Source organism: Crocodylus porosus, unplaced genomic scaffold (assembly GCF_001723895.1).
Source record: "Crocodylus porosus isolate Cpor-Errol unplaced genomic scaffold, CroPor_comp1, whole genome shotgun sequence".
In the NCBI taxonomy this organism is placed as follows: Eukaryota; Metazoa; Chordata; order Crocodylia; family Crocodylidae; genus Crocodylus; species Crocodylus porosus.
Genome location: NW_017728925.1, coordinates 18,449,600 through 18,469,196, shown reverse-complemented (window position 1 = coordinate 18,469,196; position 19,597 = coordinate 18,449,600). Strand labels below are relative to the sequence as shown.

At 54.7% G+C, this 19,597-nt stretch overlaps 1 protein-coding gene across 4 annotated transcripts in view; it reads left to right on the top strand.

The window, feature by feature from the left end:
* The window catches only part of NR6A1 (nuclear receptor subfamily 6 group A member 1), a 150,955-nt gene extending 142,409 nt beyond the window's left edge, over positions 1-8,546 (top strand). For all 4 annotated transcript variants that reach the window (XM_019541026.1, XM_019541024.1, XM_019541025.1 and 1 more), the window contains 3 exons: positions 4,156-4,277; positions 6,193-6,345; positions 7,337-8,546. In XM_019541026.1, coding sequence (XP_019396571.1) covers positions 4,156-4,277; positions 6,193-6,345; positions 7,337-7,425 — 364 coding nt within the window. In that variant the 3' untranslated portion in view covers positions 7,426-8,546. The remainder of the gene's footprint in view (positions 1-4,155; positions 4,278-6,192; positions 6,346-7,336) is intronic.
* Positions 8,547-19,597: the final 11,051 nt, after the last annotated feature.

Sequence of the window (19,597 nt, the reverse complement as noted above, 5' to 3'; positions counted from 1 at the left end):
GGGAGCAGTGGAGGGAGTGGTGTGTGCCGTTCCAGCCGTGCGAGCGTCTTGGGGGCATTGTATTTCTATCGCACGTCCCCGTGTGCAGCAGGGTAACAACAGTGCCGCGGAGCGGCCGCACTGCAGCAGCGGTCACCCCTCTCCTCTCCCGGGTGCTCGGCATGTCTCCTGCCTCCTCCCCTGGCCCAGCCGCAGGGAGAAGAGGAGACGGGCTCATTAGGAATAGCTCCCCTCACCCTAAATTATGCCCTGTCTTTTCATTTTCTTTCCGTCTGTAAGAGCAGGTCAAATTTACAGCATCTCTTTCTCTTAATCAACCTCTTATCAGATCCCCGGACCTTACAAGTTTGATTTAAAGCTCGATTGCAGCGTAGGCCCCTGGCCAGATTGGCGCTGGCCTAACGAGCACGTGCTATACCGGTGCTGGCTTGTTAACTTGGCCTTCCCAATGGTCCCCTCCTCTGCCACGCTGCCCTCCTACCTGACACAGCTGTGTTCAGGGAGTCTCCGGGGAAGGAGTCCAGGCTCTTTCCCTTGCTGAAACACAGATCCGTGTCCTTTGCTCTTGCACGCCTGCGAACCTAGGGAACTCCCTGGCATTACCTGGTATAGCAAAGAGGGGTGCTGAGGCTGCCATGACCCCTCAGGGTAGAGCCTCACGCCTTGACCACTTCTCCAGCATCCAGAAAGAGCTGTTGGTATGTGGAGGTGCATCCTCTCCCTTGGCCAACTTAGACCCAGCCTGCTGGCTCAGAGGTTTATCAGATCTTTCTGGTTTTTAGGTGACGATGGATAAATAAATAGGGCCAGCTCCCGCACATCGTGCAATTCAAGCTGCTGCCTCTGTGGTTGTTCGATTACTTTTCTAGCCCAAACCTCTTGGTTTTTCTGTGCGGCGCAGTCACAATGCAAATGCAACGCATGGATTCCTGATTTCCCCCCTCTTCCCTTTCCTTTCTGTTATCCCTGCTACCATGTAGCCAGGGACGAGCCTGGGGTAACAGTTATGAGGCCGCGTGTGGAGGAGTCAGTGCTCCAGAAGAAAGAAGGCTGTAAAAACACAGAACAGCTTTGTTTGCAAGGAGGAGGAATGTATGACACAGAAAACGAAGGCAGTTCAGCTGGAGGGATGAGAACGAGCACTCTCCTGGATTTATGGACGTGGAGAGTAGTTGGTAGAAATGTGCATGTTCAAAAAACAATTAAACCCCGCAGTGGACTGAGTGGTGTCTGTGCTCATTAGCTCCTTGAGCTTTGCAATCTTGCACCTGCAGGATTTTTAATGTCAGCTCAAGCACAAGAAAACTTGTACAGCTTTAGATTCGCCGACAAGGCTTTCATCACTTACAATATTACTTTCCTGAAGAACTGACCTAAAGTTCAGACCGCTTGTTTTCTCTTCACGGAGGCCAAACTCCACCATGCATTTTACAAATAACTTTGAAGTAAACAAATATACGTGCCAAAATAAGGCATTATTCATGGAGAAGGGCTCTATTTCTGTTCTCTTCGGAGGAGGCTCTCTGCCGTACTGTTGCTCTCGGCGCTGCACCTTGCCAGAACATGCGGCTGAAGTTCGCCTGAACTCTCTGCCTCACTCCTGGAGATTTCTGCTCTGTGCTGTATCTGAGCCCTGGGCTTTGAACCACCCTCGGGGATGGACGCGGCTGCCCCTCGCTCGGCAGCCCGGTTGGCACTGACGCCAGCTGTTTGGGCTGTCCGGGGTGAGCCGGTCCTCCCTGCTGCTCCTCGAGTTCTGAAGAGACTGCCATTGCCGGACCCGCTGTAACGCATCCCCCCGGAGCAGGGCTGCTGGGCAGGAGAGACGTCTGCAGCTCATTGCAAGCAGGCTGCCCATCCCTTACGTGGTTTGTTCCCTTGGAAAGAGTCCATCTCCTCCAGCCTCTCAGACTGCTTGGATGTTCCCTTCCTCCTGTTAGGCATCAGACTCCCACGTTTGCCTGTAATCTGCTCACCTGCTACTTGAGAGCTCACATCTGCAGCGCTGCTCAGGAAGGCATGGCCGTTTGCCCCTCGGGTATCGTTCCAGCCTGGCATGGGGAGGACACGTCGCGGGGGCGAACCCCGTGTAGACGGCGGACCGCTGCGTCATGGGGGCGAGCTCAGCTGTCATTTTCATTTCCTGTTGATGGGAAGCAAATGCTCCTTGTGACCAGCGACAGTCTCTTGAGGCCTGGTGCAGATGATGACGCTAGTCCCAAGCACTCGTGCACAAATGTCTGCAGTAGTGGAAAGCTCGAGGTCTTGTGGGCTTCCAGGGGAGGTTCGCTGACTGGGTGACAGAGGAAGGAAGAGAGCAGAGTTCTCAAATCGAGTTAGAAACAGCCACTCTGCCTAGGCCATCATGCTCAGATCCAGTGGGCTGGCTCAGTCTTTCATCCCTGTGACTCATCATGGGTGTATTATCTTTATGCTTTGTGTTTATCTGTATTCGGTAGCGCCTCGTCCCACGCGGGACCAGGGCCCCCCCGTGCTCCGCAGGCTGCCTTCCCCCACAGAGACAAACAAGGCACTGGAGCAGATGGGCAGCAAGCAGACCAGCGCCGCCCGTTAGCCACACGCGGCTTGTTCCCTACCTTACCCTTTGGCTGACAGTGCTGCCATAGTGGCTCCACTCTTGCTGCGAGACCCAAAACGACCTGCGGCAGGTTTCAGGCATGCCGTTTGCCCCTCCGATCCAAACAGCCTCTGGGGTATGGAGTATCCCAGGGGCGCTTCTTGTAGGAGCTGGAGTTGGCCTCTGCCCTCCTTGGCCATCCTCATGGTGTGCGTCACCCAGCTACTTCCTTACCTCTGCCCCAGAGCCAGCTCATCTTAGCTGGTGAAGGACTGACTGCAAAGTGCCTTGCAGAAGCAAGTCTGGTTGTTACCTATAGGGAGCAAGGCAGCTAAAGCCTTTGTGAAATGCAGGATTTGAACAAACTAGCTCTGGGCCTGGTGTCTGCTTTGAGCGTGAAGGTGTTGGGGAGTGTTTGGGCTGCCTGCCACTCGTGGGGTTTGTCCATGTGGGCAGGACAAGGGGGAGCGCTGCCAGTCTCTGAGCAAGGGCGTTTGTCTAGGGAGGGACTCATGCAGACTGGGACGTGTGTACATGTTCTGGGTTGCTGGCCAGTTTCCAGGTTAAAATCTGGCTCTTGGGGATGGGAGCCCTTGTGTAGCAGGCCTCCAAATGGTGAGGACTTGCCGCAGCCGATGAAGCGGCACAGCTGTTGGAGGAGATGTCCTGTGCATCTGAGAGGAAGGTAGGCACCTGGAGAGGATGTGGTGCCAGGACGACAAGTGGAGGATGGTGGGGTGGAGCAGTCATGTGGAAGCTGGCAGGGTGCTGTGCATTGCCCTGGATGCAGAGTACAGACCCAGGCTGTCCAGCACCACCAGCTTGGCCTGCGTCTGCTGGGATGGTTCTGAGCTTGGTCCATCTGTTTAGTGTCCCAGAGAAGGGTGTGGGTGGCAGGGGCAGGCTGCGATCTCTAAACCCCATCCTTGGGAGAGCATCTGAACTCTTGCAGGGGGAACTCAGAGCTCTGGGCATCTGTCTTGCTGACTTCCTAGTGTGATGGGCGGATGGCAGTAATGAGTAAGTGCCCTGTGGCTGGAAGTCGGAAGGGCTTCTCCATCCTTCCTAGGTGGACCAGCACAGCTGGTGGGTCACGAAGTGCTGTGTAACTGTTAGCATAATCCACAAACCCTTGGCACCTCCCTAGGACTCCTAGCTAAGCATCTCAACCTGCCTCAGAGACTGAGTCCAACCTCGCACCCACCCTGTGAAGCAGCAAAGCGGGGAACTGGGCGGCAAACGGGCCATGGGCCAGGAATTTTATGTACTTACTGTTGCCTCAAAGCAGCCATAGCCGCTGCATGCACCAGCACTGACACACACGTGCACGCCCATGTGAACTCGGGTTCCCTCAAACACCTGCTCTAACTGCCAAGTGGATTTAACCGAATCTCTGTGTTGCTCATGAAGAGCACAACTGGGTAATGCCTGGGGCCGTTTCCACCCCAGAGTCCCTGAATCGCTGGGCAAGGAATCTGTCTCATGCACCTAGTCAAATGTCTGTAGTGACCACCTGCATTGAAGCCAAGCAGAGTTCTCCATGTTCACTGTGCATCTTGTTTCTGTCTCTCCTTCAGATTCAGTGAAGAGGGGATGGAGGTGATGGAGCGGCTGATCTACCTCTATCGCAAGTTTAACCAGTTGAAAGTCAGCAACGAGGAGTATGCGTGTATGAAAGCCATTAACTTTCTAAATCAAGGTGAGTGGGTGAAGGCAGGGTTCACTCCTGCTGGAGTAGTGGTCTGACCAACACGCTACTGAGCAACTTGGTTTCCTCTGGACGAGGGTCCCAGCCCATTCTGAGCTGGGCTGGTGAGCACTGAGAGGTCTTTGTCTGTGTGCCAGTGTGCAGATAAAGCCCTGCACGGTGTGTGCTGTTTTTGATACCCAAGTGTAGGAGTTTCAGAGCAAGTGAAAAGATTCACTTTGCTTAATCAATTTTTAATGCCTTTAAACAGAGGCACCAAGGACAGTGCGTGCGTCAGTTTTCATATGTACCTGCTTCACCAGCAGCAGAATAAGAACAGAGCAGAGTGACTGATGAAACCTTTCTAGATAAGCCCTGGGTGACTGATTACCTACCAGCTGTTGTGGCAGACTCCTCCTCATGCACAAGTGCGTGTCATCTGAAAATACCACTGTTTGGACACATGTGGGCCTTGATTACGCCAATCACTGCATCACTATTTTCCAGTTCACGTATTGACTCTTTATATAAATGCTTAATTGGAAAAAAGTTGTAAAAGTTTTTTCTGGTGGTAAAATAAGTTGCCCTCATCTTCTGTTGGCCAAGGTGGGCACGTGGGGATCGTGTTCTCACTTCTCCCTCTCTACTCTCGAAGACCCCCCGTTCTCAGAGCCACATAAACTACATTTGAAACATCACCAAGTCCCCTGACAGGAGCTTGCCTTGCACGTGCATGTTCTTGGGGGGCTGGAACTTCGAGGCTGTTCAGAAATAGGTGTCACCAGTGGGTTTCAGCCACATGCAGGAGAACTGCGCTGTGTGCGGCTTGCTGAGATCTCCTTTCTCCCCCACCCAGTTGCGCCAAGCATTTTGTGCTGACGCTTCACTGTGCGCCCCCAGCGCAGGTTCCGGTTTGCTTCCCTGGGCAGTTTCCTGACACTGGATGATGCACTTCTTGAGCTGTCTCCATTGTTTTCCAAAATGCATTTCCATTAACTTCCTGTCTTCTTTTATTTTTAGTTGGAGTTTGCAATTTTTTATGTGAAATACCTGAACATTATTTTTAAGTCAGCTTCTGGACAGCAGATAAATGCTCCTTCCTTGGCAGAAGTGTGCTGCAAAACAGTGCTGAGCCTCAGCAGGGATGCGTATTTTGCCTGCTCTTTATCGGTCAGATCTAGTCCCAGGCCAACAAGCAGCGTGCACATGTCAATGAATGTGCTGAAGTGTGTGCGCAGCGGCTTTCTCAGGCCAAGCTGGCAGTGTGGACCTGTCTGCTTTTGTTTTGTGTCTATTGCTTGACATTCAGAAAAGCAAAATTTTAAAATGCAGATTGGACACACGTGTAGAGCTCGTACAGTATAAATTCATAAGCATATGGTGGGGGGAATACTCCAACGCCTGAAATACAGCCTTGGATGCTCTCCCCAGAGCTGAGGCGACGTAGCTCAAATCAACATGATACTGCTTGTGGAAAATATGACATTGGAACCAACATCAGGACTTAAAGCCTTGACATATAGGAAGAGGAAAAGCAAGGATTATAAAAGGAAAGCAAGGATTTAAGGTTGCTAAAGCTGCTTTCCTCTTAAAAGCGCATTGATCTCTGAGGAGGAGCAACTTAGGGCGTTACCTGTTCTCAGCCATGTCTCTTATGAAAGAAGAGCTTATACCCATATGTTTCCTCTGATAACTTTTTGCATGATACGTGTTTATAGCAAGTAAAGGAGTGGGAGGGTGAGTGTGAACATGTAGGTGACTATGTACCTGAAGTCTCTCACCAAAGCTTTAATTTTGTTTAGCTGGAGGCTGTTAGACTGAGTTTTATAACTGGCTTTGTCTCGTCTTTCAATGGTCACTGACTCTCTGAGTCGCCTTCTGGGGTTACGGCTCCCCTTGGTCACTCAGCCTGTCCTGTTCTCCACAGACATTAGGGGCCTGACCAATGCATCCCAGCTGGAGCAGCTGAACAAACGGTATTGGTACGTGTGCCAGGATTTTACAGAGTACAAGTACCCGCATCAGCCAAACCGGTTTCCGGATCTCATGATGTGTTTGCCAGAGATACGTTACATTGCAGGTAACTTTTGTGAGCCTTTCTCTCAGCTGGACCCTGTGTGAATCGTGAAGCCTCCTTGAAAGGGGACTTCTGCTGTTCTGACAATGAAACTGGCCTGCCTGGCTGGACAGCAGTGCTGGTATGGGACCCCTCCCCACCTTCAAGATCACAGCTCTGCCACTGACCCAGTGCAGTGAAACCAGCTCTATTTGCAAATGGGTCCAGCGATCTGTATTGCAATGGAAGGGTCCCTAATTTAGGGAGCAAGAAGGCAAGTTCTTCCTTCCAGGTGACTCGTTTTCTTCAGCCAAAATCTCCTGAGTAGAGGCTCTCCATTCTCCCTCCCTAACTCTGGGACGCAGAGATGATCCAGATTTGTAGATGGCAGGAGTCTCCCTGGGAAGAGCTGGACTAGAGATGGGCCTGAGGCATAAAAGCTTCCTCAGTCCTGACAGAAATCCCCAGAATTGGGCTCCCCTGGCATTTGGGGTTTCTGAAATAAATGGGTGAACTTTCCACCTCCAGTACATTGATCAGGAAGAATTGTTCCTGGGTCTTCAGGAGACTTGGAAGTTTGCCCTTGAGTATCAGGATTAATGGCCACAGGCCCTCTAGGATGGGGAAGGCAGACTCCTCTCTGGGGTGGGTCAAGAAGGATTTGGGTGTTTCAGCTTCCTCTCTCGTGCCAAGTGGGACAGTATTGGGTGGGCCTGTCCCGCCAGTCGACTCCAGATGATTGACAGGAGAGATGGGGCAGAGGTGCCACTCAGTGTATAAGGAGGGCTCTGCTGTGGGGAGATCATTTTCATCTGACTTTGCCCATTTGTTTGGCTTCTCTCCCACTCCATAACAAATCCTGTTGTATCAAACATCTCATCTAGGCTGTGGGTGATTTACTGTGCGTGCAGCTGAGAGGTTCAAGGTAAAACCATCTCCAGAGTCGTCAGCTCTGAGATGGGCGTTTCTGGAGCCCGGCGCAGGACAGCTACTAATTCGGATTCTGTCTTCACAGGAAAGATGGTGAATGTTCCCCTGGAGCAGCTGCCCCTCCTTTTTAAAGCCGTTCTACATTCCTGCAAGACCAGCGTGAGCAAAGAGTGAGCCCTCATTTCCCCCAACCCGTGCCTTACTCTGGTGCTTCAGGCGGGGAGCTGGCTCATGCAGAGAAGAAGGGGGAAACCACAACACAGGCAGGAGGGAGAGGCTGAGACAGGGCGGTGGGTGGCCCTGCCATTGTAGCAAGAATCAGTTTTTTGTTTTGTTTTTGTTTTCTTTTGTTTTGTTTTAAACTCTTTTCCTATGTATTTATTTCACGACAGAGTTGAATGTATGATCTTCAACACAGTGCACATGGTTCTGTATGAATGCAGCAGATGCATTCTCTTGCAGTTTACAGAATGTGAAGATGTTTAATGTTACAGTGTTTGTTAGGGTTAGTTCTTTTGTATTTGGAGGGCTGGGGGCCGAAATGACTAAGACTACCTCAAGGAGAAGATGCTGTTCACATACTGCTCTTTCCATGATTTGTACCCAAAGCGTTTTGCCCTTGAGAGCAAACTGCCTCCCTTCATTGGCAGCGCTGCTAGCATCCCAAACGTTGGACAGGAGTGAGCATTAGAGAAGTGCCAAGCTACGGATGGGACAGAGGGAGCAGGGGGAGAGGCTCTCTCGTTAGCTGACGACGTGTTTTCATCATCAGGTTTGAAACGTGTCCTGTGATGAATGGGATCCCTCTAAAGCATCCCAAGGCTGGGCAGGGTGCCCTGCTCATGTTCCCCCTTCCTGAGTGATGAAGAATTGCCTGAATTGTTCTCTTTCTCCTCCCTCTCCACCACCTGTTACATGATTATTTCTCACATTAGTTTGTAGCAGCCTTCCCCCAGTAATCTCACTGCATGGGTGCACACCCATTTTAGAGTCTCAGAAACACCCCTACAGTGCACTCTCCATGGCTGTATCTGGCCCAGTGTTGAACGATGCCAGTGAAGAAGAATCCCCATTACAGCAGTTGCAAGAAGTTCACACCTATGAGTGTGTAAACCTTTCCCTCTCAAATAAAGTCAGGGCATGGAGCTACGGAGAGGAGGCTACAGTCTCCTCAGACATTGGTGCCCACTGAGCTGTGGGCAGTGTCTGGCTGGTGATTCATAGGTTATAGAGTCAGAAGGGACCCAATGGATTATCATGGCCGACCCCCTGCCCCTGGCGGGAAAGAGGACCGAGGTCAGACGACCCCAGCCAGGTGACTGTCGAGCCTCCTCTTGAAGACCTCCGAGTTAGGTGACAGCACCACGTCTCCTAGAAGCCCATCCCAGAATCTGGCCACCCTTACTGTAAGACATTTCTTCCTAATGTCTAACCTAAATCTACTCTTCACTAGTTTGCACCCATTGTTCCTAGTTACTCCCGGGGGCGCTCTGGTAAACAGCGCATCCCCTATTCCCTGCTGTCCTCCCCTGGTAAATTTATAGGAGGCTACAAGGTCACCCCTCAGCCGTCTTTTGTATAGGCTGAAGAGATCCAGATCTCTCAACCTCTCCTCATAGGGTCTCTCACGGAGACCACTAATCATACGATTGTTTCCCATCTGTACCATTGCACTGTCTGGAGGGGACTTAATAGGAAAAGCTGGCTGTTGGGGCAGCTCGTGGTAAATCACTTTGTCCTAAATCTCCTAGCATGAGGATGTTTCAGCCAGGAATACTAGTCCATTGCTGTGCATGTAAGAGTGCTTTAACAGCCATCGTTTAGCTGCTTGATTAACCAACAGGTGTGGCAGTCCATTTAAGCGGGATGCTGTGTGTGGGCTTTCCCTGTCCATAAGGGTGCCGGTGGGGGTACGGTTACTTTCCCAGTTTACTTCATTAATTAGGGATCTGTGAAAACTCACTCATTCTCCTAGGCAACCATGTTTGCCTTTTCTGGATTTTCCATCCAGGGCCCTTGGCTGGCAGTTGTTTGGAAGGGCTACATTAGGCGAACGGGCAGAGTTGTGGATGTAACATACCCGCTGCTCTTAAACTACCTTGAGTTCTCAGGAAGCAGTGTCGAGGGGTGGACGCCCCCTCGGATGTCATTGCTGCCCTGTCTGCCCAAGCACAAAGCAGGCAACCTCTTCTGAGAGAGACCCTGCTCTGCCCTGAAGTACCGCAGCTACTGCTGGGCAAGAGCGGATGGGGTGAACTGTAGGAATGTGTTGCTCGCTCATTCTCCCCCCTACACACACGCGCTACCTATAAACCCGTGTGCACTCCTCCAGTAGCCCCCCAAGAGTCACTGGAGCACGCTAGCTTGGCACATCTCTAAGTTAGTCCACACTTGTTCGGGACCGGAATAGGTGCTGCCAGGCCCGGTCTCCGGGGTTTCTCTTCTGTTCGAACCCATCTCTAGAGGCAAGCTATTGACTCGCTGCGTCGACCAAAGGCAGTCCTGCTCTCTCTGTAATTCTGCTTTGTGAATCTTTCCACTTGATGGCTTGTTTCCCTTGTTTTAAATAGTCCACTAGCTGCTGATTTTCACTTTTTAAAAATAAGATGTTACGGGTAAGAGCTGCTGGGATCAGCAGCAGTCCAGTTTTATATTGCTTCATGACTCTCGTTTACTTTCTCTCTGTACAATGAGACAGGCACGTGTTTCTCAGGAAAGCCTTCTTCATACAGTATATACCTCAAGTGTAAATGGAAGATTTTAGTGTATCTCTTTATTTGTAAGTTAGAAAGTATTCTCAACATTAACTTCCACAGTCAAATAATTTCATGTGATACTTCTGTTCTGGGTTATCTTCTGGCTTGATCATATGTTTTGGAAATAGTTGAGCTGCACAGAACTAATGTTATTCCACAGTTACTAGATTATTACCTCTTGATGAATAATGGGGCTGTTTAATTAGCAGATCTCCATGCTCAAAATACACATTTTATTGCCAAGTATTCAACCAAAACGCATCTACTTGGTTAGTCCATGTTTCTCCAAAATGAATTGATGCCCGAGGAAAATGCTGCACAAGCAAAGGTTCAATTGCAAACATTGTTTATGGTGATGGATAGAGGAAGGACCCTGTACTTGCGGTTGTGTAAACCCATGTTTATAAATGTTGATTGGCAGTGGCATCCATTAGCCATGAACCCATTTATCGCAGCGAGTGGAAAACCTGTGCTAAAATTGAAGAGCCAGAAAGAGGCTGATATACCAAACCAGAAACTAACCCGTTGGACAGTCATTAATATCTTCTGCACCAAGTCCTCTAATGACTTGTATTTTTTAAACAGGGTAAAGTGAATGTGTTGCATTGCAAACTCAGGTATTATGATGAGAAGTAGGAGTAGAGCTAGAGATATAGAGACATTAGGTCAGTCACTAGATGTATTTGTGAATTTGGTTTGAAGGACACTCTACAAAGGCTGGAATTTTTGTACCATCCTTCACGTAACATTCGGTTTACAGGGACCTATATTTTCTTTGTGCTTAATGCTAGTAGGGGGCTGTTCATTATCTTTGGGATCTATCTGCTATTGTGTGTCTGACCTTCTGTCATAGAAGAATCCATCAACCATAATAGTTTTTGGTGGAATTTTCTGCCATGACAAGTCAATTTTTATCCATGGTTTGAAAGATAGATTGACTGACTGACCCCCTCCTCTCCTCCTCAGTATTTGTGAGGCTATAGACCTGAAGAGCTGCTTGTAATCCAGACAGTTTTGGACACACATTTGAAGTACTCATGTGCACGTATTCAGGGGGACGCTGTCTGGGCATCAGTCTCGCAGTCTTACAACTTGCCACCCAACACTTCCAGTCCTGTAAGCTTCCTGTAACATCTTCTCTTTTCAATTACTCCATTGCCAAGAAGCTCCTGCTCCCAGCAAATAATGATAATCTTTTGCTGAAGCAGTGAGACCATTGCTTACAGTGCTGAAGGTATTGGGCTCAAATCCTATGAATGTCCTGCCCCCCCCCCGCATCCCCGAACCTGGTTGAAAGTCCAGCGAAGTCAGTGGGAGTCTGTGTGTTGCCTCTTTGGGCTGGGGTCAAGCAGTGGAAGCTGCAGCCTTTGCCACTTGACCTGAGTAACCAGCTCTTTGTTAAAGAGAGCAATTGCACGTACCTATTTGCTACTCTTGGGGCACGTTTACACGTGACGCTGCATGGCCGTAGCACTGTGCTATGGCAACGCAGCATCCACAGGTGTCTACACGTGAGCAGCAGCTACTTCGCCGTAGCAGCGTGCTCCCCCACTATAGTGCGCTGCTACGGCAAAGTAGGTGCTAGATATAACCATACGGCGCAGTAAGGGCGGTTCCAAAAGTAAATACTAAAGCATGGCACAGTAACAACATCACGATTGGGTAATGTGTAGACGTGCCCTTGGGATGGTAAAGTTCTGGCTGGACTAATCTTTTCATCTCGTCCTGGCAGCCGTTGGACAGTGCTTTGGACTAAACTTGCTTCTGAGTGACCAGAATGCAGCTCTCCCCTTCTCCCCTTGTCTTCAATAGCTGTTTTGTAAGTCTGTGAAGCCTGGTGCACAAGCCACAGCATTTGAAAAATTCTTCACTACCAGGTCGTTCCCAGACAGAGCCTGGCTGAGTTGTAGTTCTGAGCAGTCGTGCGAAATACCCGCCCATTTGAAATTATTGCATTTTGAAAACCCAGCCCAGCGATGGGAAAACAGCCTGGCCGAGTCAGGCTCGGCACCTTGGCACCTCACGTCCACAATTAGCAAGTCTCGTGAGGCTGCGGCTTTGGGCTGGACTCTGGGGAGAGCAGATCCTCTTTTAAGACTGCCATCTCCTATGTCCAGGTAGGGCAGTTCCCCAGAAGCAGCCTTTTCCCAGGGCTCTGGTGCACTTTTGCTTTCTATCAGACCAGAAAGTGTACAAAGCTGTGTGGAAATGAGAAGCAAGAGGTCAGGGACATGCTGATGTTTCAGAGATGCTCCTGCTACAAGTGGGAATGGGTCGGGGGGGTGAACAACGTCTTGCTCCGTTCCCAGCTCCCTAGACCTCCCTCCTGAACGCGTGCCCGAGTGCTGTTTGGGGCGCTTGGGGACATACAGGTCTGATGCTGCGACGCTGCTGGCTCAAGTGAGGAATGGGATTTATCCATATCCCAAGCGGGAATTTTGGAGGCCGCGGTCTGCCCTGTATGTCTCCTCCTCCCGTTTCATTGCTGCACGATGACACCCACGTGCTGCTGTGAGCAGGGAACTCTTCAGGCTTCAGCACAGAGCAGCGACGCAGCTGGTTTAGCTGATCAGTTTGGAAAGTCCAGTCCTTCAAACCAATCTATAAAAAATAAAATTAAAAAAAAAAGACAACCCTCCCCCCCAAAACTTGAATTTCTTTTTATCTTTATTACTTTCTAAAAAGAACAGAAAAAAAAAAAATCCTCCTGTGAATGTGCTGTTTGCTCGTTCATTCATTCTTTCTTCTTCCTTGGTTTTGATTTGAAGCTATGAAGCTCGGTGTCTGTGAAAATGATGTTATTTCTGTATTTCTCAGGATAATAAGCGGCAATCATCCCTGCCACGTAAAAGGCAGGAGAAGGGGGGAACTTGGGGAACTAGTTTTAAGTATGAAGCTAATGTTTAAGTTTTAGATGATGTGTAAATCAAAGGTGACAATACATAACGGGGCATCATCAAGCCACGGCGTTTCTCTGGGTTCTCGGTGCATTGCTTGCGATGCACACAGAAGCTCAGGGATAAGTATTTAAAATGTGACCCACAGAAACCCTAATCTTGATGTTGCAGCAGTAGCTTCTTTCATGACCTGTTTGGAAGCCCATTAAAACCGGAATTGGCCACATCTGAATTTGGGCAGGAAAGCCCTGGTTGCACTGGTTGGGAGTCGTGCCATCAGCGACTTGAGCACAGTCGCTCACTACGTAGCCGTTCTCCTTAGCTCCATGCCGAGCTCTTGCAGCTCTGTGTCAGGGCATCCTGGACGTCCACCCAGTGGGATGCTGCTCTCGGGGCAGCGTAGCAAGAGGAAATGACCCAGATGTTGTGAGGAGCCATCCTGTACAGAACCGAGCGGAGGCCTTGCTGATCCCAGCAAATGCAATGAAATGTAAAATGTGATCCCGTACGAGGATCTCCCACCTGGCCGAGCCCATTCCCACACCCCACGCGGCTCGCCACGTGTCCAAGTGTAAAAATAGGCGTAAAATCCCTCCGCTGCCCATGCTGGATACCTCCTGGCAGGCTGTCCAGGGCCATGCCGATACTGAATCAGGCAGCGCTTCCACCTCCCAGGCTCATGCTTCTTAAATGAAACAATTGCAGGAAAGACAAAAAAGTAGTCGTGATGGCGATGGACGCTGCTTTAAAAGCAGGGCTCTGCGATGGCCGCACCGAGAGCCCATCTGTCCTCCTGCTAGCCGTGAGTTGGGATTTAAGTGGGCGCAGCACCTCTCCCTCCCCGCAGCTCTGCTAGGTGTCTTCAGGCTGCTAGAGACGCGTCCCGAAAGGTGCACTTACAAATGTCCGAGGGGATCCAGAGCCGGGCAGCCGTCCGCTCCCGATGAGACCTGCAGGGAGCTGAGCCAGCCCGTGCTGGTCGTGGCGATCCCGCCACGGGTGCTGTCCCCAGCGCACCCAAGCCCCCAGACTCACTGCGGGGTGGTCCCAAACACGTCCATGAAAGAAGCAACCTGGCATGGTGGAAAAACCCACTGCCAAAGGCAGAAAGAAAGAAACAAAAAAAAATACCAAACCAATGACGATCAACCTCAGCAAAGCCTTTTGTGATTCATTGTTTTCTTTCAATTTATAAAATGTCTTGTAATAGTTGATAACATTATTGACTCAGTTTCCATAACAAAACTACCTCTTGTGTGACATCCTGTTTATCATCTCAAAGGGATTATGTGGAAAACCCCCCCGAATCCTGTTACTTTTTCTGTTGATGTGTTTCTGAAGGAAAACGTGGCATGTCGATGTCTTGGATTTGTTGCTGTTTCTGTTGGTTATCGCTGGGTTTCTGATCCTGTCCGGTGGCGACAGCAGCATTTGGGTGACGTTTTGTGAGTTGATTGGCCAGCCGCCCCCGGCGTGTCGAGCTGCTCGGGCTGTGCTGAACGACCGGGGCTCACTTAGCCCGTGCCCCGCTTTGGGATTTGCTGCGGCGATGGCCGTGGTCTGGCTGCCCTCGCGCTCCTAGCGCAGGCTGGCACAGCCATTCAAAGCCATCCCTACGCGGGTCGCCTTTCCCAGGCTCCGAGCCACAGCCAGTTGTCCTGGGCCACGCGCCCCTGCCCAGCAAGAGAAAAACAGCCCCTGCACGTCCCTGCCCTGGCCTCTCCCAACAGGTTGCTGGGCTTTGCCTGGACCCAGGCCAGATGTTTCCCTCCAGTTGCCAAGCATGAGCTGGTGAATGCACGCATCGTTTTTGCTAGCAAATTTGAATGTCCTCCGGCTGGCACCTCTGAAACTAAGGCAGAGATGCACGCCAGTTCTGCTAGCGAGACACTGGTACGCAGGGGTTTCCTTGGGCCTTGTGGACACGTGCTCCGTGGGCACGTGCTTACAGCTGGAGGAGAAAACCAGGCCGGGCACCCTGCCTGCTAGCCTGGTCCCTGTGCGTGCACATGCGTGCGGCACATCTGCAGGCAGTCGGCCCCCCACACCGCACACCCTCGTTCAGTCCAGCACAGCAACAAACCTCATTTTCCCCATGATCCCTTGCATAAATCAGGGAAGCAGGATGTCACCTCGACATAACTAATAGTGAACGTTTAGCTGTTATGTTTAACATGCTTGGAGCTGGAGCACCGACAGGTCGTAACACGGCTGCCGCTGCTGCTGTTTCCCACCATAGACGCTGGCTGCACCTCGCGGGGGGCCGAACACGCCTGGCGCCTCGTGAGCCGTGTTCCCCATCGCTACACTATGACCAAATGAATGTTTCTCCTCGCGTGTCCCACGCGTGCCGTGGGGCCCAGCCCGGCCCTCCCCTCCCCGCCCCACTGGTGGGACCTCGTGCAGGCCCCGTGAGTCCGACCTGTCTCTGCTCCACTGCTCTGCTCTGTGACTTGACTACCTGTGGAAATGTGACCAATAAGTGTTAAACGCATGTTTAGCAAGTGTTAGCTGTTTGAACTAATAAATGTGAATTGTTCTGCACTGGTTCCGAGTCCATGCTTTCCTTGCCCTTGACCCCAGGCATTTGCTGCTTCACCGGGGCGGGGGCGGGATGCTGCAAGCCACGGGCCTAGAGGGGACCTGGGGCGGGGGTGAGAAGGGTGGAGAAGGATGCGGACAGGGAAGCCCTCTGGGATCCTGGTAAGAGGTGCACGCGCTTTCCCCAGCTGAGCAGGGTGCGGAGAGGAGGCCAGAGAAAGCTGCTCACCTCGATGGGGCCTTCTGCGCGGCTCTTCTGTAACGGCCGCAGCCCATTTCGACGCTTTGTCACCTCTCTTGCTGGCACCCGCATGCATGTGCCTGATGCCACGAGGGTGGAATGGGCAAGCACCCTGGGGCACTGGGCGCTTGGAAAGGAGAGGATCCTTGCAAGCCAGCCGGAGGAGAGGCTGCCCTGCGGAGCAGGGAGTGGAGAAGGGTAAGAGGCGCCCTTGGGTGCAGTGTGTTCTCTGCCCCAGGTGGGGTTGCGTGGAAAGGAGCTGCTGTGCAGGAGTCCTGGGCTCTGCCTCTGCCCGCGCCAGCTGCCGGTAGGTCACGAACCTTTGCTCCGTCTCTAGAGCAGGGGCGTATCTGCGCAGCGCCGCGGGCTGTGCTGCAAAGCTGCCTTGGGAGCAGCAGCATCGTCAGCACGTCCGTTCAGCTGCAGCTCCATGCGAGCCCCGTGCAGCACCGAGTGCCCCGGGCTCTGGCGGAGCTCCCTCAGCACCGGTGCCCTGCGCTGGCCTGCTGGGGGGCTCCAAAATCCACCCTCCCCTGCTCTTCCTGCAAGCAAGGACTCCTCTCCCCACCCAGCCCCTTCCCTGCAGGCCTGGCCTCTGGGGAGACGCCGTGGACCGGGGGCAGGGCACGCTGCAGAGGGACTGGAAGCTTTAGGGTTGCTGCCTTCGGCACTTGGTGGCTGTGGGGGGGATGTGGCAGCTCCCGGTCCTGCCGGCGCTGCCTGTGCCCCCCCAGCGGAGGGTGTGCGCTGTTGGGGATCCTCCTGCCCAAGATGTGTGGGCTTCAGGCCCCGAGGGCTGGTCAGGTGTTGAGGACAGGCTGCCTTAAGCTCAAGCTGAACCAAGCATGTGCACGGCTGGGCCTGGCCTGGCCTGGCAGGGATTCGCAGCGGGCCGCGGCCGTAATTCCTCGGCAGCCCGAGCTCCGCTTGCTCTAAGCCCCGCTGGCAGCAGCCATAAACCTGCCAGGCCGTAAATCAGCGCGGAGGATGCTCGGCTTTGCCGGCAATCTCATTCCCGTCAGCCCTGGGGTGGCCAGATGCTGCCGGGGCGCGAGCAGAGATCTGGGCCAAGGGCAGCTCTGCTGTCCCCCGGGGAGCTGGCCCGCAGCGTGCCTGCGGCCGCCTGTGCTCCCAGCAGCCGATGAACCGCGAGCAAGGCCCGCAGCCGGGGGAGCCGGCCCCGTCGGGGCTCCCTGGCTGGGCACCTCGCAGACCAGTTCAGCGCCAGGGGCGCCGGCAGAGGGGCAGGTTGGCCCAGGCCATGCACGGGGAGGCCTGTGGCTCCTCCAGGCTCCCCTGCGCTTCCTCGGGCATCGGGCAGGATTCCCCTTCCCACCGCCTCTGCCCCCGCGGCTGCTCCCCCTCCAGCGCCGGGCGGCTATTCTTCTCCTCCTGACGCAGGAGCCTGTTCTTGACTCCGAGCGCATCAGCGCCAGGAGCCAGATGTGCCGCGTGCCGGTCTCGCAGAAACCGTTCCCTCGGCAACCGGCCACGGGAAAGGCTTTGCCGCGGCAACAGCCCCACCTCGCGCCTCGTCCGGTCCCCGTGGGCCCGGGGCCTGTCCGGCCTGGGCATGGAGAGCGGTCCCGGCGCCTGGGCGCTCTGCTGCAGTGCTGGCGGGGCCCCCACGCCTGGGGCGCCCGGCGAGCGCTGCTCTCGTGCCTCGGCAGCCAGCGGCCCCCGGGCGAGAGCAGCCTCGCGGTGCCGGAGCCGGAAGGGGCCAGGCAAGGTCCGTTAGGCTTGGGCAGCACAGAAAAGCTCTCGTTGGGCCCAGAGGCTCGAGGGTCCCTCGAGGCGGGGGTATCCGGCACCGGCCAGGCCCAGGCAAGCCCCGCAGGAAGGGCCCGCACCTCCGCTTGCCTGCGGAGCAGCCGCGTTTCTCGCGCTGTTTCTACCACGTCGATTCCTCTTGTCGCAGGCGTCCTCCTCCTCCGCGGTGCTGCCCGACCGTCGGCTGGCTGGCACGGGTTTGCTCGAGCCCGCGCGGCTCCGTGTGTGATTATGCTTTGGTGGCACGGTGCCGCGTGGCCTGCCCTTGCCTCTGGTCCCGGGCGGGTCCCGTGCCGTGGCCCTCGTGCCGGGCGGAGGCGCGAGCTGGCCCACGGCGGCGTTCTGCCGCAAGGGCGCTTTGGAGCAGGGAAAAGTACCGGCACGATTTAATTTCCAGCCCCGGGCCCGCTGCATTTTGATGCGAGCTCTGCTTCCTTTTCATCTCCCGGTGCTGGCTGGTGACAAGTGCCATTGCCTCGTGTGCGCGGTGCAATAGTTTATCACCGAAGGCCGGCGGCTCTGTGAATCCCGAGCCGGCGCGGAACAAATCACGCTGTCACCAACGTCAGACCTGTTAACCTGATCTTTGGTGGATCACCAGTGTCAACATTGCCTGGAACATACATTATCGGGCCCAAGGACTTTGCGAGCTGCGTTTGTCAGGCTGTTCTATCACAGTCCTGCTCTCCTGACCTCTCTGGAGTCGCTTTCAAGGCTGGGCTGCCTTCCTCTCCCAAGGGAGAGTCGCCGTCCGGGGCCGGTGTCGTCCCACCGATGCCCCGGGTGCCGCCGGCGGGGCTGGGCAGCGAACAGCACCGGTGGCACGTCGTGGCGCCCGGAGAAGAACCAGGGTCTGCCCCAGCGGCGCAGTGCCCGTGTCTGTGGACAGACCCGCTGGGGCGGGAGTTTCTCCTGGGCGGTGGGTGGCTCTCGGGGAAGCGTGGGGTCGGGGTTTCACGAGCAATTGTCCTCTCCCTGAGGGATGGACGCTGGGTGCACCGCGTGCCCCTGGGACGGATGAGCAGAGGGACCCCTCCAGGGGCGGCTCCGCTTTGCTTGGGCCTAAGGGAAGGACCGTGCCCTGCCGGGATGGGATGGGATGGGTGCAGAGGAGCCCTGCAAGAGCCCTGCTGGGTATTACGCGGAGGGGAGCACGGCTGCCGAAGCCCTGGGGCAGGGGCGGGCAGTGGGGACAGCCGTCCCCAGCGGGCTTTGCTGCCTCTTGCTGTGCGAGGAGGAGCCTGGCACCAGTTGCGCCCAGCCTGGAGGGAGGCGAGAGCCCCTTGCACGCCCGGGCCCTCCCCTGCCAGCCAGCACGCTCGCCCTCGAGGGCTCTCCTCTCCTCCCTGCCCTGCAGGACCACGCAGCTTTGGCCTCCTCGACTGTTGCCCTCCCTCCCAGGGCTGAAGGCGGCCGCAGGCACCCGGGGCCAGGCCTGGGACGCTGCTGGCAAGTCCCCACCGCCCGGTCCCTGCCTCGGCCGCGGGGGACAGGATGCGCCCTGCCCCGCTGAGACACCGGCACGTTGCCGCGGGAGGAGGGCGCTCCGGCTGTACCCCGTGGCTGTGGCGGGCGACTCCGCGAGGTCCTGCCGCGATGGGCCTGGCGCCAGCGGCCCGTGAAGACCCAGGGCGGCACTGACCTTTGCAGGGAGAGGCGGCTGCCCCGTCGGCACCTGCTTGCACATCTGTGCCCAGAGCACGCTCGCGGCCCTGGCGGCTGCTGTCGCCTCTCCCTGGCACTCCTGGTCCCCGGGTGTGCCCGGCGCGCCGGGATGGAGCCCGCAGCCCCGGTCGCTACCTCCCACCCGCCCTCCTGCCCCCTGACCCCCTCGCCGGCTGTGAAAGAGGGAAGGAGCGCTGGAGAGACGCGCGGTCCCCCCCTCACCTCCTCACAATGACGACTCCCATAAAGTACTCTTATCCTTGAAGAAAATGAGGCATGAAAGCCGGCGCAGGAAACAAAAGGCTGTCATCCTGACCCAGGAGCACGCGCCGCTGGCAGCTGCCAAGAGGATGCAGCACGGGAGGCAGCGTCCGAGTCCCGGTGCTGCACGACCGCGCGGCGGTGTCAGCCAGGTCCCTCTGGGGGGGAGACCACCGGCGCTGCCCCCCGCGTGCGGGGACGCCGCGGGCCCGCTG